The sequence below is a fragment of the Primulina tabacum genome, chromosome 4 (assembly GCF_025594145.1).
Source record: "Primulina tabacum isolate GXHZ01 chromosome 4, ASM2559414v2, whole genome shotgun sequence".
Taxonomy (NCBI): Eukaryota; Viridiplantae; Streptophyta; class Magnoliopsida; order Lamiales; family Gesneriaceae; genus Primulina; species Primulina tabacum.
Window position 1 is genome coordinate 8,878,828 of NC_134553.1, and position 17,935 is coordinate 8,896,762.

Consider the following 17,935-nt stretch of genomic DNA (forward strand, 5'->3'; position numbering starts at 1 on the left):
TTTTCAAAATTTATTTTGTTACAAATTTCTATTAAAAAATAAAAATACTATTATGATCTTCATGTATTTAATGATTGTGTAGAAAATTTTTCATACAATTAATCTAACAACACACAATTTATGGGAATAGTAGAAAAGTTACAATGAAAAACTTTGTTATTTTTTTACACTTTTATAAGTATAATAGTTAAATATATATTCTTTTAATATTTTTAATAAAAATATATATTTTATTAAAAAAAAACTATTCTTTTAATATTTTTTGTAAGAATTATGTATGAAGAAAATATTATTTCTCTAATGTATTTTTTATTATCGAATATCTATTCAATTTTTATGTAATATTATTTTCAAAATTTCTTATTTTACAATTTTATATTAAAGAATTTTTAAATTACAAAATTATGATAACTGATTTTGGAATTGAAACTAAGAAAAGATTTAGTCTGATTTTGGTTCTACTGTTCTTGAGAACCATTGTCAGGTTTAGCTTTAGACATTTAATTTAATGTCTAAATCTTAATCAATCTTAGTAGATATTTCGAATATCACCAAATTTGTGTGTGCTGAATTTATAAATTTGTTCGTATGTATAATCTTTTTTAAAAGTGCTACTAAAATCTTTACTTTCTTACTATAATCAAACTCTCCAAATTTTTCTAGAGCTTCATATTTTATGAGATTATTAACATATTGACATTCATAATTATTGATATAAATTCTTCTAATAAATTTATTAACCTATTTACTTTCAATTTTTTGTTTAAAAAACCATAAAATATGTTAGTATTAAACTTCACATTATCATATTATTTTATATTTATCATGTTATTCTATTATTGGATATATAGTTAAATTTTTTTATATATCTTCTTGTAATACTATAATTTATTTATTACTTAATTAGAAATTGCACTAAAAACGTAATTACAAAATTATAATAAAATTATTAAAAAAATATAGAGATAAAATTAAAAGAATAAAACATTTAAATGTAGTATAAAGATCAATTATTTGATAAAATTAATATAGGATTTATATTTTATTATTGAAATGATATAAATTACTACAATCAATGTATGTTGTAATAACAATTTATTAGCATTTGTTACAATTTTACATATATATCCTTATATGATTTTTTGAATTCATATTAATAAGAAGACATTTGTGTCTTTTCACAATCGGAAAACAAATGAGTGATCCACTACTTTTATAGGTATTTTTTCTAAGAGCTTCATATTTTATGAGATTATTAACATATTGACATTCATAATTATTGATATAAATTCTTCTAATAAATTTATTAACCTATTTACTTTCAATTTTTTGTTTAAAAAACCATAAAATATGTTAGTATTAAACTTCACATTATCATATTATTTTATATTTATCATGTTATTCTACTATTGGACATATAGTTAAATTTTTTTATATATCTTCTTGTAATACTATAATTTATTTATTACTTAATTAGAAATTGCACTAAAAACATAATTACAAAATTATAATAAAATTATTAAAAAAATGTAGAGATAAAATTAAAAGAATAAAACATTTAAATGTAGTATAAAGATCAATTATTTATAAAGATCAATTATTTGATAAAATTAATATAGGATTTACATTTTATTATTGAAATGATATAAATTACTACAATCAATGTATGTTGTAATGACAATTTATTAGCATTTGTTACAATTTTACATATATATCCTTATATGATTTTTTGAATTCATATTAATAAGAAGACATTTGTGTCTTTTCACAATCGGAAAACAAATGAGTGATCCACACTTTTATAGGTATATAGATTATTACATTTTGGCCAAGCTTTGGTTGACCTCCTTGATTTAGCCGAGCTCCACAAGCTTCGAACGACATTTTGAAACCAATATCTTTTGAATATTAGTTATTAAATTTTGGCCGAGCTCTGGACGACCTCTTGAAAATTAATATTTGCAAGATTAGTAAGATCATTTGGTCGACCTCACAACCTTCTGAATTTTGGCAGAGCTCTCTAAGCTATTTCAACCTCACTTTACTTGATTTTTATGAGACCATTTTATTATTTGGTGGAACTTTCTAAGCTAGTACTAACTTTATTCTTGTTGGTTGCGGCCGATCGTTCATAGAAAGTCGAGCTCTCAATGCAAGTTGAGTTCACCTTGCCTTTGTTGTGCTATGCTTAAAAGGGTTTTTACGCAACCGGCTCATGTCAAACTCACATTTCATGTCAAGCTCATGTCATGTGCCGAGCTCCCATACAAGCTTCAGGTCTATGTCAGCTTGACTCGAGGGAGTAACTTGTGATACTCCACAAATGAGATCGACCCAGAGAGCTCGACACACTCCTGATTGCCTAGATCCAAGAACCCGGAAGGGTCCATCGACAATCAGGCCTAGACCGGGAGGTCATATGTGAGCTCATCTCGAGAATGTTTTGACCTCCCAGATATCTATTTTAAGGCCCGTTTGGGATTATCAAGCCGACCTGGTGGCCAACCAGCCAATCTGACATAACGACAAGGTTGTGCCCTAGACATTTTCTTATCAATGGCCGAACTCCCAAGCTGAGCTCCCAGATCGGTCCAAGAAGAGAGTTCATTCACATCAGCCGAACTCTTCTCTTAGGGGCTCCCATACCATGGCACCCAAGCCTCATATCTAAGGAATGTGTATCACAGATATATGGTTAAATCTTATTTAAGATTATGAAGATCCAGAGTTTTACAAGGAAGGAATTCAAATTAAGAGAGAACTATACTCACATGATAACCCTTCTACTATAAATACGAGGTTTGATTGTTTTATTTATTCATTCAACCACATCGCTTATTTACAACATTATCTATATTTTCACTATTTCTTAACTTGAGCGTCGGACATGATTAACTGGAAAAACCCTCTAGCCCCTTTATCATGTTCTTGCTTGTGATTAAAGGCCATTCTTAGGTTGGAGCTGACCTCCCTCGTCAATCCCGATCTCCAGAGATATATCACTATTTTTATCACCATCAAATGGATTTTTTAATTTGTTACAATATATTTTGGCAAAAGTATTGAAATAAATATTTCAAGTTCCTTATTTTTTTAAATGTATTTCCTTTTGCATTATGGAAGGTTTTGAAATGACAAACCGCCGACTCACGTCATTTCAAATTCACGAGTTTTCTTAAAAACGATCAGATATCAAATTCTTTCACGCGCACTTTGATATTATACGCACTAAAACAAATTCCTATTATATGAAAATGATTTGGTGGTGACATGCGTAAAATACAGCCTAAATAAATATAGTGATATATAAAATAAAATAAAAAACGAAATATTTTTAAAATTAATAAAAATACCAGAGCCACTGATTTACAAGCATAAAATCCAAAACAAACATCGTTCCAAACAGATCCTGAGGGAGCAAAAAAAGATTTCGATGGGTAAGTGAGAGGAAAGAATAAAAAGGGCACTGTGACAAAACATTAAAAACGCTACTTTCACTTTCAGTCAACATCTCAATGCTGCGAATCCAAAATAACACTTCGGTTAATTGCAAAAATCACACAATATTGGGAAGAAAAAGGAAGAAAGAAAAAGACACAAGAGAAACCAAACTCAAGGTCCATGACACTAGCGTCGGACTGCAAAGGATAGAATGCACACGGTGCTCCTTCATGTCAAAAGTTTGATGTAGGAAAATTTATGGGCAAATATTTAGGACCTCCTCTTTCTTTTTCTCAGATATCATGTCGAAAATGTATCCTCAAATATTTTGGAGCTCATCTTTCTTTTTCTCAGTTAAGTCTAAGTGGGCAGTAGAACATAACCAATGGAAGACAAAATTTAAAAGAAAATAAATAAAATAGTTGCAGCAGGTAAAGAGGGTAGAGAGATACTTGGCTCTTTTACCAATTATTGCTGTTTCTCTGAGTTGGAAACTTTTCTGGTTAAGTCTGACTTAAATTTGCACCCGAATGAGAGAGCTTTGACGACCAAATTATCTATTTCTTCCTCCTTTTATCATACACAACAAAAGCAATGAAGATGATGGGAAGTCCTGCCACATTCAAATATATGTATTGAAATCATAAAGGCCATGACTATTAGAACTTTGAAGTGTATGTCACTCCTACACATGTAGCAAGCACGCATATGATAATTTAGCGCACATATGCTGCCGTTGAAATAAAATATCTCAATGTCAACTTCACAGACATGCTCAGATAATACATGCCCAAAATACATAGAACATACAAGATTCTTACATACCTATCACAAAAATATTATGCAGTGAAAATGCTCCAACCATGCTGACAAGCAATAAAGATAGAACTACCTGCTTCAAGAGCAAATTAAAAATGAACATAACTTTTAAGAGGCAAGAAAGAAGCAATGTCTGTGAAATACAAATATATTGGGTAATTTCTCCTTAATGGGGATTAGTGAACAAAAAGAGAATAAATGGGAACTTTTGTCAACCTGTGAGCCCAAAATTACATTAAAATAAAGTGAAGTCTTAATAATTTTAGGAAAAGGTTGTTAGCAGTTGATGAATGAAAAGTTTTCACAAGTACCTTTTTTTAGCTGTAGAAAAGCATAGAGTCATTTCTTGTACCTTGAAGAAAAGCATAGAGTCATTTCCTTTACAAAGTGATTTTAGATTACTCATAGCAGAGTTCCACTTTGATGCCACAGACAAGGACATTTGACGAGATGCAGCTGCTGAAACATGAAATTTCGAGTCCGGAATTTTCTCTATTTCATATCCCAATCTACAACATTACAAAGTTGAAATGAGCATTTCACCACCACTTTTATGCCACTTATATTATAAAATTTCAAAGAATTACATTATTTCAAAGCAGCACATTCGCATTTAAGAATAAAAAAAACGGATGAAGGGTAATGCCGCCAGCAAAGGTAAGCACAAGTTATTGAAAGGCTTCCTCCTAAATGAGTTAAAAACGTGTTTTCTCATATAGCATTTTTAGTTCTAAACTAGATAGTATAAATAAGTCAAGTTAGTTCACTTTGTACAGTGAGTTCAGATTCTTCATTCAATAAACGGTTGTTTCTATTTCTGGAAAAGAGCTTTGCTCTGTTTCTCAATATGGTATCAGAGCTTGCGATTACCGAGTTCTGAGATCTTCCGCTCAAGCTTCATTCTCCTGAATTCCTCGATTAATCGAGGTAAATCGATTGAAGTTTTTCATTCTTTTCTTATTCTCAATTTTTTTTCCATCGATATGGCTTCTTCTTCTGGTTAGCCATGGGGATCGAGCACCACTCCGGTTGATACGTACAATCCTCTGTATGTGAATCCATCTGATGCTCCTGGTCTCAATTTGATCAATGAGCAACTCCTCGGTACTGAAAATTATGGAATCTGGAGCCGAGCGATGGTTATCGCCTTACGCGCCAAAAACAAATTAGCCTTCATCGATGGGGGCTGTCCTCGTCCTATGCCTAGAGCACATAATATTTTACAGTGGGAGCGGTGCAATGCTATTGTACTGTCTTGGTTAATGAACAGTGTGTCGAAGGAAATATTTGGGGGCATTGTGTATTCCACTGATGCAGCAACCGTTTGGGAGGATTTACGAGAACGTTTCGATAAGGTGAATGGTTCAAGAATCTTTGCTTTGCATCGGGAAATCGGACAGTTGGTACAAGGTAATAATTCCATCTCAGTATACTATTCAAAGCTTCGGCAGCTGTGGGATGAATTCGGGTCTGTAGTTGCCTTGCCTACATGTTCTTGTGAAGCAGCAAAGAAATATGTGGACTATCTTCAACAGCACAAACTCCTCCAGTTTCTAATGGGACTGAATGATAGTTATGTGCACATTCGTAGTCAACTGTTAATGATGAGCCCACTTCCAACTGTAACTCAAGCATTTGCTATTGTCTCTCAAGAAGAATCCCATAGAAGTCTACTGAGTTCAGTGCCATCTCAATCGGGAGTGCCTTCCTCTGTTTTTTTCTCTGCCCAAGATAAGAGGCGTGGAAATCTTCGATGTGAATACTGCAATTTGCTTGCACATAATAAAGAGAATTGTTTCAAATTAGTTGGATATCCTCCTGGACATCGATTATATAAAGGCTCAAATAGAGGAATGAATCAGAAAAACACCAAGGATTGGAATGATAAAGGTAAACCGATGGTGAGAGCAAATGCTTCAGTGACTCCACAAGCCAATGGTGATCAAGCTGACATACCTTTTAGCACTGGAAATTCATTTACTCCTGCACAATATGCTGCCATCCTTAAGATGCTTGAGAAGGACCAATCAGCAGTTGACTCAGGTGTCGCTTCAGCTAACATGGCAGGTACTACATCCTCTTCTGGTTCTAGCTGCATAATTGATACAGTGGCCAATGATCATATGGTTGAGTATCACACCATGTTGCGTGATTCTTTGCCATATGCTGATGCCATGTGATCCATTCAATTGCCAAATGATAGTACCACCAAAGTCACTCATGTAGGACCAGTTGACATAAACAATACCATCGCCCTTGACAATGTGCTTTTTGTTCCCGAATTCAAGCATAATCTTTTATCCGTTTCCAAGTTTACAAAACATCACCACTGTTGTGTCACCTTTTATCCCAATTTTTGTGTGTTTCAGGACCTCTCGAATGGGAAAATAATGGGGATTGGTAAAGAGACGAATGGTCTATATCATCTAAACAATTCAAGCCTTCACTCCACAGATGTCCAGCATAGTTCTGCTCTTTAAATAATTCTGTGCCTTTATGTACTTCCTTGTTTTCAGCTGTAAATAATCTTGGTTGTCATACAAAGAATGAAACTATTTGGCACCAACGGCTTGGCCACATTTCAATATCTCGAATGAAAATGCTTCCTTTTTTAACTCATGATTTTAATATGCCTCATTGTGATGTTTGTCCCAAATCTAAGCACACTCGACTGCCATTTTCTTCAAAAATATCATTTGAGTCCAGCCATATTTTCCAATTACTTCACTTGGATGTATGGGGGCCATATAACACACCAACATACAATGGAGAACGTTACTTTCTTACCATAGTGGACGATTTTTCAAGAGCCACTTGGGTATACCTCTTACACTCAAAACTTGATGTGCTTCCTACCTTCAAAGTTTTTTTGCTTCTCATCCAAAATTAGTTCTCTGCCACTGTCAAATTCATTCGCACTGACAATGCCACTGAATTTTTCCAGGCTGAGTGCACTGCCCTTTCTCCATTCGTTGGGTATTATTCACCAATCTTCATGTCCATAAACTCCACAGCAGAATGGCCTTGTGGAACGTAAACACAGGCATATTCTGGAAGTGGCTCGTGCCTTGAAATTTCAGGCTTCACTCCCACACAAATATTGGGGTGATTGTGTTCTCACAGCAGTGTACCTTATCAACCGTATCCCTACCCCTCTTCTTGCCAATCAATCCCCTTATGAGGTCTTATTTCATCGCACCCCATCCTATTCCCATTTGCGGGTGTTCGGTTGTTTATGTTATGCCTCGGTGTTGCCTCGTGGTGACAAGTTTGCTCCTCGAGCCAATGCATGTGTTTTTCTTGGCTATTCATCCACTCAAAAAGGCTATCGAGTTCAAGACCTTGACACACATAAACTCTTTATTTCTCAGGATGTTCGGTTCCATGAATCTTTATTTCTTTTTTCTCATACCTCAGCTACTCCACCTGTTTTTGCTTCTTTGCCAATTTTTCCTTTTGATGGAGATTCATCTTCTCCCTCTTCCCTCATCCCTGAACGCACCAGTTCCCAAGTTGCCCCTCGAAGATCATCCCGTGAATCTCGTCCTCCCATTTGGACTCGTGATTTTGTTTGCTCTTCCTCACAAAACAAGCTTCTTTCTCCCCATTCCATCTTAAATTCTGTTAGTTACTCTAATATTTCTCCTTCCTATCGTACCTTTCTGTCCCACTTCTCCTCAGTCAAGGAACCTCACACCTACCAAGAGGCCATGCTTGACTCCCGTTGGCGAGAGGCTATGGCCCAAGAATTAGCGGCTTTGGATACCAACCATACATAGGATCTTGTCTCGCTGCCTCCTGGCAAGCTTCCCATTGGCAACAAATGGGTTTATAAAATCAAATATCATGTTGATGGCCGTGTTGACTGGTTTAAAGCACGCCTTGTTGCGAAGGGATATACACAACTTCATGGGATTGATTACCATGATACCTTCTCCGGTTGCTAAGATTACCACTGTCCGTTGTTTGCTCAGTATTGCTGCTATTTGTAACTGGTCTCTTTATCAAATGAACATTACAAATACCTTTCTTCAAGGGGATCTCGACGAGGAGATTTATATGGTCTTGCCTGAAGGTCTTCGAAGTCTGCGGGGGGAGAGACTAATAGCCTTAGCCTTCGAAGTGAGGGGGAGACAGTATGCCGGCTCACAAAGTCTTTGTATGGCCTCAAGCAAGCTTCGAGACAATGGAATATGAAGTTTGCTCAACACATAAGGTTCGCTGGTTTTAAACAATCACAACACGATCATTCCTTGTTTGTGAAACAGGAACATAGTTTTATAACCATTTTGTTGGTATATGTTGATGACATAGTTATCACCGGGAATCATGAGCCTTCAATCTTGAACCTAAAAGAGTACTTGCATTCGAAAATAAAGATAAAAGACTTGGGAACCTTGAAGTATTTTCTGGGGATTGAAGTTGCTCGGTCGAAGGATGGAATTTGTCTGAATCAAAGAAAATATACTTTGGAACTCATTTCGGAAGCAGGGCTTGCTAATGCTAAGATTTTTGACACACCTAGGGAGCAAAATTTGAAGCTGACTACAAAAGAATATGATGACAGCATTGGACAAAAGAGTTCACTCGACCCTCTGCTCGATAACTCGTGTTTATACCGTAGGTTAATTGGGAGGCTGATATATCTTACAGTCACACGCCCAGACATATGTTTTGCAGTGCAGTTACTAAGTCAATTCATGCATAGTCCCAAAACATCTCACATGGAGGCTGCCCTAAGAGTTTTGAGGTACTTGAAGGCTGCACCAGGACAAGGGATCTTGCTTTCTTCACAAAGTTCACTCACATTGACAGCATTTTGTGATTCTGATTGGGGCACATGTCCTATGAGTAGAAGGTCGGTAACCGGTTATTGTATAAAGTTGGGTGACTCTCTAATATCTTGGAAAACCAAGAAACAATCCACGGTTTCAAGGTCCTCGGCAGAGGCCGAGTACAAGGCAATGGCAAACACAACTTGTAAAGTAGTGTGGGTTGTTGAGATTTTAAGGGACATGGGAATGAAGTTGAAGCTGCCAGTGATGTTATTCTGTGACAATGTGGCAGCGTTACATATTGCAGCTAATCCGTTATATCACGAAAGAACGAAGCATATAGAAATTGATTGTCATCTTATTCGAGAGAAGATTCGAGACAAGCTAATCGAGACGTCGCACATTTCTACGAACCAACAACCAGCGGACTTGTTCACAAAAGCGTTGAGCAAGAGTCAACACCGATATCTGTTATGCAAGCTTGGAATACTTGATATATTCCATGCTTGAGGGGGAGCATTGAAAGGCTTCCTCCTAAATGAGTTAAAAACGTGTTTTCTCATATAGCATTTTTAGTTCTAAACTAGATAGTATAAATAAGTCAAGTTAGTTCACTTTGTACAGTGAGTTCAGATTCTTCATTCAATAAACGGTTGTTTCTATATATATATATATATATATATGGAAAAAGAGAAGGTAAGCACGAGTACATTTTCTTGGGTAGCTTGCTGTGGATGAAAAAGAAAACTGATGCTGCTAACAGAAGCTTGGAAACTGCAGTAATGGCGGTGTAGCCAGTTGCTACGAAATTGAAGTAAAAAGCAGCCAAGATCAACAATACAGTAAATGTTTCCTTTCCATTCCTCCACAGTAATACATCAGCCACTGCATCATCATTATCGATTAGAGATAGTGAAATGGATTACAAACTCCAAGTAAAATAATATAGCTAGACTGTTATTTGCATCGCAGCTTTTGAGTTCCATGAGGAACAAAGATTGAAATCAAGCTGCAAAAAGGGTGTGATTACTAACAATAAAGAAGCATCCAATAAATCAATAATAAAAAAAGTGATATTCTGTGAAAAGACCAATACATTTTGTTTTTGTATTTTTTATGAGCTGCATCCCTGCCCATGTTTCAGAGCACTTACCCAGTGACGATTTTTGCCACTATCCCCCAAAATTACTACGGCTTTACATTAACTAATTAACTATTCCATTTTTAAAACATATTCAACCTAAAACATGATTCCAGATATCCTAGTTTGAAGATGCATATCAGTGCACACACAACCTGTGTTTCAGTAATGAGATTGATAGACAAGTTTTTCATCATATAAGTTGAATCTCACTTGCATGCAAATCTAAATCCAAATAAAGCATAAAAAAAATCTCCCCACAGAAAGCAAAACATCAGTACCTTTTCCACAGCCGAGCAGCAATTCAGCTTTAGATGGCCCAATCCTTATAGTTTGAGCATCAGCCCTCAAGTGTGGGTATGATTCGATAGTCCTTCTCAGGCCCTCCTGTATATAACAGCATCCAACAAATCAAAATGCAAATATGTGCGTGAAATATTGCTACATAGATGAGACCACACACCACGAGTACCGCACCGGTAAAATCAGAATTATTCAGTTGATAAAGAGGTAAAAAAATTTGTCACAAAAAAAGGAGTTCAGTCTCACTTTAATTTTTAAACATATTCATTTGTTCACGAACTAGTGTATTTGCCTAGTTAATCTTATGAATGCCTTGAAAATGTTGATACTTATCAACATTGAGCAATTGAATGAAGTTACTTAATAGGACTAGAAAAGTTATTATTGTTCCACGGGATTAATGACATTGGTATATTACTGCATACATATGCACACAGCATCATCAAGCCCTATAAACTCAATAGAACCTAATTGTATCAGATAGAAAACAAAATCATGAGATGGTAGAGCTCCAGCTTGCAACCAACTTAAACAATTGTATTTCCCAATGATGAGAACGAGAGAGAGTTTACTCTTTATAGGAATGCTTGTACCTGGAGTGTGACAATGGGAATGTAGCCAATACGATCATTTGCCATAGAACAATCAAAAGTTCTGCTCCGAGACAGAAGTCTAATTCTTGAAGGTGTCAACTGGGGTACCTTCATTCCATAGGGGGCTAGAAGTTTATAAATCAACTCTACCAAGTTTGCAATTGGCATCATAACAGCAGCTGGAATCTTAATTTTTGGCCTGCATACTACACAAGATCAGAAATAGAGATAACTTAAATTGTTAATTATATATATGAAACAAAAAGCAATCCCTAACAGAAATATAGCATAAAAAACAAAGTAGGAGTCTTAAAAGAGCTCTTAGCCTTGTTCCAAAAAAAAAAGAGCTCTTAGCCATGCAGAAGGGGAAGCTATTAGATTTCATACTATCATAGCATTTTTCTAAGCAGTCATATATGAAAGGTACAAGAGATCATTAAATACATCATTCACAAGTCAAGAAAAGAGGCAACACAGGACAACAACGTAAAAAAACTTCCAATCATGTCAACATAAACAAATAAAACTTTAAACCTCCACCCTAAGGTCTGATATCAAGCCAAAACAGCCATTTCAACTTTTCTTCTGGTCACATGAGCAAATATACCGGCCATAAAAAAATTTGTATTCTGCACTCATTGCTAGGCACCAATGAACGGTGGGAGCTGGGGAATTGTCCTAAAAAAATGGACGCACGAGCTTTAGAACAAAAGAATACCTCTCATAACCAAGACCTTCAAGAAGAAGAGACATAAACTCCCAAAATTTAATCGGTTCCATATTGGTAATGAAATATGCCTGCAAGAATGATTTCCATTGAAACATCTCAATGCATCCTCGTCGATAAATGAGGCTTAATACGTCAACTTCGTATTAAAGGGAAAAATCAACCTATCAAAATAGAACAAATTTGCGTGATAGAACAATCAAGGATACCTTTCTACAAAAAATGTACCTGTCCAGCAGCTTTTTCTGATACTGGCTGTTCAGATGCCAAGCTCGTTCAGCACATATATGAGCATGTGCCACATTCTCAACATAAGTAAAATCATACATATTGTTCCCATCTCCAATGATAAACTGGCCATTCCATTACAGAACATCAGATAAAAATGCTTGAATCATTCAGTATACAAGGCAGCATGTAATTCATATCAACATGAAAACAAATAAAAAAGGAGGAACTGATAGCTTCATGGATCAATTACAAAATTATGTATGCCAATCAAACACACAACACGTGTTGAAATAAAAGGTTAATGTTACTCTTTCTTAAATAACAACTTGATGAATTAATGGTTTCCAGATGGATAACACTAGATATTTCCCCAATTACCTTCGATTTCCCAGCCCTTGCAGCATCAACTAAAGATGGAACAAGCAATTTATCACCAGGGCCAAAAATGCTGCTAGGTCTGATGCAGCATGTTAGAAGTCCATTCGATCCATTTGACTTGATAACTAGGGCCTCTCCTTCGGCTTTGGTGCTGGAGTACGAGTCATTGTGCTAAAAAATGACCATATGAATTCTAGTGATTTAGATTTTAAAGAATAGCTGAAAGAAAAGATTTATGAAAAGCATGGGTGGCGTTTCAGGATTGAGCATTCACACTAATAGGTCAAGATATTAAACATCAAGGTTCTTAGCATTGAAATGACAAGTGATAACCAGTACAGAATGAAAAACAAAAAAAAATAGTAACAATGTTCTTACTTCTTACTGCATCAGATAATCACTATGCAGCATTGAACCAACAAAAATATCAATATTCTCCATTCAATACCTTAGCAGGATAGGGTATTGATTCATTTCCATTTATAATTCCGTTGACTCCATCAAAGACAACACTTGGTGAGCTTGTATAAACAAGCCGTTTTACTTTCAGCTCGATACATGCATCAATAATGTTATTGGTTCCTACATATCATCGATCTATTAGTATAAACCGGGGGTAAATTGGTTGGTGAGAAAGAATAAGGATGATATATTTCAGAAAGAAGTACATGCATCTTTCTAAGATCAAGGAAACATAAAAACTAACCTTGTACGTTGACAGAGTGATGGAGTTGATGGTTATTGATAGAGGAATCGGGAGCAGCCATGTGAAAGACAACCTCAGATCCTTGGCAAGCTGCAATGGCAATAAAAATTAAGAAAAGGTCAAACACTTACAGAAATCTGTACTGAAGTTCAATAAACAAAAACAAGACAAGTAAAAGTATATTCTGAAACGTGAAGTTTAAATTTTTAAGTAACCCAGATATCAGCATTTCAATACATCAGTGCAGGGTTGAAAATTCAGCTCTCTTCTTTTTGTGAAAAATATCCCATTATTTTTTGTCTTTAGGCTAGTTTTTTAACTTCTTTCTTTTCATATTTTTTCTCCAAACACACATCATTTCGTACATTAAATTATTCATCAATAAACACAAAATAATGTTTATCATAAACAAAGACATTTCAGAATTATCTTTTTCAATCATTTGATATCCCTAAGAAATCTTGAGATGAAAGAAGTAAAAGGCACCTACAAAACCTTTAAAATGACACTTTTTTGCACTTCAAATTTAAAAATATTTTTACGGATTCGCTTCTAAGTACAAAATTTATAATGCTTTGGAGCCGAAAATCCATTATTGCTACCAAGAAAATTTTAAAAAGACATAAAGCTCAACATTAGTTATAAAATTTTTGAGTTTGCTAATGACACATTTCAGAGGCTAGATGCTCGAATGTGCAATAAATAGATGCAGCAGAAATCAGATTGGACTGCATAATTACACACTCTTACTAAGTTATTTCTCATTCTTATTTTTAACTGTCTAATGAACAATCCCAGACTCTCTCTAAAAACATTTTGATTCATAACCACAACACTGTCAGATAAGCCACACCAATTTTGTGTAACGATCTTCAAAATGCTAACGAACATAGTAGACTCACAAGCAAAAGATGATATTCCTTTGCAAACAGATACCCTAAACAAGTAAGCATTTGTCCAAAAAAACGAAGCTCGGAGTTCGAATTTCGGTCCATCAATCAATTTCGGTTCATCAATCGAACAAAGCTAACTTGAGCTAAAATGACTTAACTCATCAAATCAAACTTAGACATCATTTACCTTAAAACAGAGCTTAACTAAAGCTCCTTCCATATCGGTTATTTTATATAATCAAACCAGATAATGAATTCTGAACATTACTGAAGTATGATTAAATTGAAAAAAAATAAAATAAATAAAACCGAGCTTGAACGATGTAACTCCTCATTTGATCTGTTTACACGCTTAACAACTTGCTTCGACAGCATACATCCATTGAATGCAAGAATAGGTAACTTCATTTTTTTCATACAAATTAACCATCAATTTCAAAAATATAATGTTGGAAAGAGCACCTTTGAGCACTTGCGATTTATCACGGAGATCTGCGGACACGTACACGGCGCGGCCAGACTTCAAAGCTTCTCCAAGAACACCACTCTCCTCGTCAGAATCCAGCATGATGGTGGGCCCCAAATCAGCAATACGCACCGAAAACATGTCGTATTTGATGAGCATCACCACCAGATGCCTCGCCGCAAAGCCTCTACCGCCGGTCACCACGCACCACCTCTCCTCCCCATCACCCATTGGGTTGAACTCTATCCCCATTGAGTCCCTATCAATCAATAAATGCAGTAATCTGATTAACAAAGCTTCAACCTGGATCTTGTAGTGACAGTGGGTGATCTATTCTTATCAGTTTATTAATTCATATCATTATAAAAATCATTATAAAAATATTAAAATGTAACTTAATTAATTTAAATGCATATCCAGTCGAAAATAAATATTTGAGACTGTATTATATATGTCCATAGTTTAGGTATTTTGTGAGACGGTTTCACGAATCTTTATCTATGAGAAGATAAAAAGTAATACTTAAAAAATAATTCTTTTTCATGGATAACCCAAATAAAAGATATGTCTCACACAAGTTTTTGTCTATGTCCTTACTCATTAGATAGAGTGCAATAAATTACCTAAAATAAAATTTGAAAATTGGAAACAGTTTTATTAATTCGACAGGATTTTGAATATTGAGATGATAAAAAAATCTTAACGGGGTATATTCAATCTTGAAAATTTAATTACTTTTATTGACTTTTGTAGAGTTTAAAAGTTTAGAGGTATTGAACATAGACTTTTATAAACTCTATAAAAATTTTGTGGTATCCAAATTAGATTTTTATAGAGTCTTAAAAAGTATAGTGGTATTCAAATTTGACTTTTTAAAAATCTATAAAAATCTATAGGTATCCAATATTTCCATAGATTTACAATGATTCTAATATAATTCTTTATGTACAAACCTTAAGACTCTAGGTACAACTATAAAAACTCAAAAATTGTCTTCTACTCACCTTAGAGATTTTGGTAGACTTTTAATCAAATAAAATATCTTTCTCACTCATATATCTCTATTCCTCATTCAAATTGTCCTCGAGATTATCACTACACTTATAAATTATAACATAAGAAAACAATAACAAGATAAAAAAATTCCGCAAGGACAAGCTAAAAAATCCAGCTCTAAAAATATCACAGAAAACAGGACGGGGCATTCATTGTTACTACTATCTCATTATTATTTATTATCTCATGTCTCACCATTTTGTAATATTAAATTTTATTGTTTTTATTAACAAAAAAATGAGAAAAAATTTGAAGAAGTTATGCAGGGTATGAATCTAATTTATTGATAACCTTATAATATAATCAATTGAATTGGAAAATATTATTATACTTAAATAATTATAGTTTATTCAAATTTAGTAACTTTTTAATGTCCAATATATATAGAATTCATCAGTAATGTACATGAAGGCTTCGGTCTATCAGTTTCTTAAAAAAAAAAAATATGTTTCAATTTCTATATTTCATTCTGTTGAAGTTAAGAAATTATCAACAGTGAGTCATCATATATTGTACTGAGATGAACAAATTGGAGATAATTTAACAAAATATGTTAAAAAATGTATATGCTTGTAGCTTCTTATAAAAGTTTTTGTAGGAGTTTGATCCATATCACTATTCATTGATTTTATTTTGTGTCGAAGACTTATTTGTTATTTGCTTCTTTTGGGGCTATTGATGACACTCATATTCCAACAGTGTATGGGCAAAATACTAACAGTTATCTATCAAAATCTTACAAAAAGTCTATCAAAATCTTGCAAAAAGTCTACAAAAGTCCATGGATTTCTGACTACAAATCTGTGAGATTCTACAAGAGTCAATAAAAATCTACCAAATCCACGGAGATCTATCATTTAAAAAAAGTCATTAAAAGTCATTAAATCTCTACTGTTGAATACACCCCACTTAGTGTTTCATATGACTTGTATAAATTTATATGGGCATCAGACAGAATTCTGGTATCTGAAAAATAGCTAGCATGTTTAATAATAAAAAACAAAAAATAAAAAAGAACTCTCTCACTATCTCGGGTATTCAAAAATGTCAAAGAGTGTCGGGTCCTCTACCCAAAATTTAAATGTAAAAAACCAGCAAAAATTTTTGGATTTCACCGTTGACATATGTATAAATTGGCAAGTCGAACGGTTGAATGAGTAAGCAAAGAAACACATAAAATGAGGCGACAGAGGAAGAGACATTTATAGCGAGAACGGCATGCTATATGTAGAATTAGAGCGGGCAAGAGCCGCACTGCTTCAGTTCAGCGTAGGGTGTGTAAACGAATCGAATAGAGTCCAAAATTAATAAAAATTTAAGGCTCGAGTATTCGAGTTCGAGCTCGATTCAAATCTCGAAAGTTTTTAATTTTTGTGCTCGAGTTCGATTCGAATGAAAGTTCAAGTTCGACTCGAAATCTTCGAACCTATTCAATAGCTATTCTAACTATTGTTCGGATAGTAAGATTTGACAATGAACATTCGAAAGCTCGAAACGTTCGTAAGCTTTAAATGTATATATATTTAGGCAAAAACTTTTGTGAGACAATCTCACATGTCGTATTTTGTGATACGGATATCTTAGTTGAGTCATTCATGAAAAAGTATTACTTTTTATGCTAAGAGTATTACTTTTATTATGAATATCGGTAGGGTGAACCCGTCTCACAGATAAATATTCGTGAGACCGTCTCATAAGAGACCTACTCATATATTTAATATATAACTAGTGCACCGACGCACGCGTTGCGTGCTTGTATAATATTTTTTATAATTCATTTGATTTATATTTAAATGAGGATCAAAATATAATTATAAGAAATAGCGAGGGACTACACTGTAATTTTGATATATAAATTAAAAAATAAATTGAAAAATAAAAGAATAATAAAATGAGGATCAAAATATAATTATAAGAAATAGCGAGAGACTGCACTGTAATTTTGATATATAAATTTAAAAGTAAATCGAAAAATAAAAGAATAAAAAAACTGATCTCAATGAGAATTGAACATATTACCTAAAACACAAAAACAATGATTCTATCCGCTGAACTACATAGAATTTACATTAAAATTTTAACATTTTATTAATATAAATAATTTTATGTTTGAATTAAATTCATTACTTCTTGGTTTCCACATGTTTATTTTTTTAATGAAAAATGCATAACCATATGAAATCGACCAAAACAATACATTAAATTTTAATAAAAAAACTTCAACTGACAAAAATATTGGAAAACGAACTGTACAAATTTAATGAAAAAACAATACATACTGCGCCGTGATTACCTCTAACTGTAGAAAAGTTGAGTGAGGGCCAAGGAAGAGGAGCAAATTTAATGAAAAAACAATACATATTGCGCGTGATTACCTCTAACTGTAGAAAAGTTGAGTGAGGGCCA

At 34.0% G+C, this 17,935-nt stretch overlaps 1 protein-coding gene across 1 annotated transcript; it reads right to left on the minus strand.

Annotated features, from left to right (window-relative positions):
* Nucleotides 1-3,312: 3,312 nt before the first annotated feature.
* LOC142543019 (3beta-hydroxysteroid-dehydrogenase/decarboxylase-like) lies at nucleotides 3,313-14,835 on the minus strand. The gene is given in 14 exon segments (XM_075649978.1): nucleotides 3,313-4,016; nucleotides 4,019-4,054; nucleotides 4,267-4,333; nucleotides 4,613-4,769; nucleotides 9,746-9,920; nucleotides 10,458-10,563; nucleotides 11,073-11,271; nucleotides 11,791-11,870; nucleotides 12,028-12,071; nucleotides 12,074-12,152; nucleotides 12,409-12,579; nucleotides 12,857-12,990; nucleotides 13,115-13,204; nucleotides 14,470-14,835. Coding segments are annotated over 14 exon segments (1,701 nt in total). The 5' UTR covers nucleotides 14,726-14,835; the 3' UTR covers nucleotides 3,313-3,909.
* Nucleotides 14,836-17,935: the final 3,100 nt, after the last annotated feature.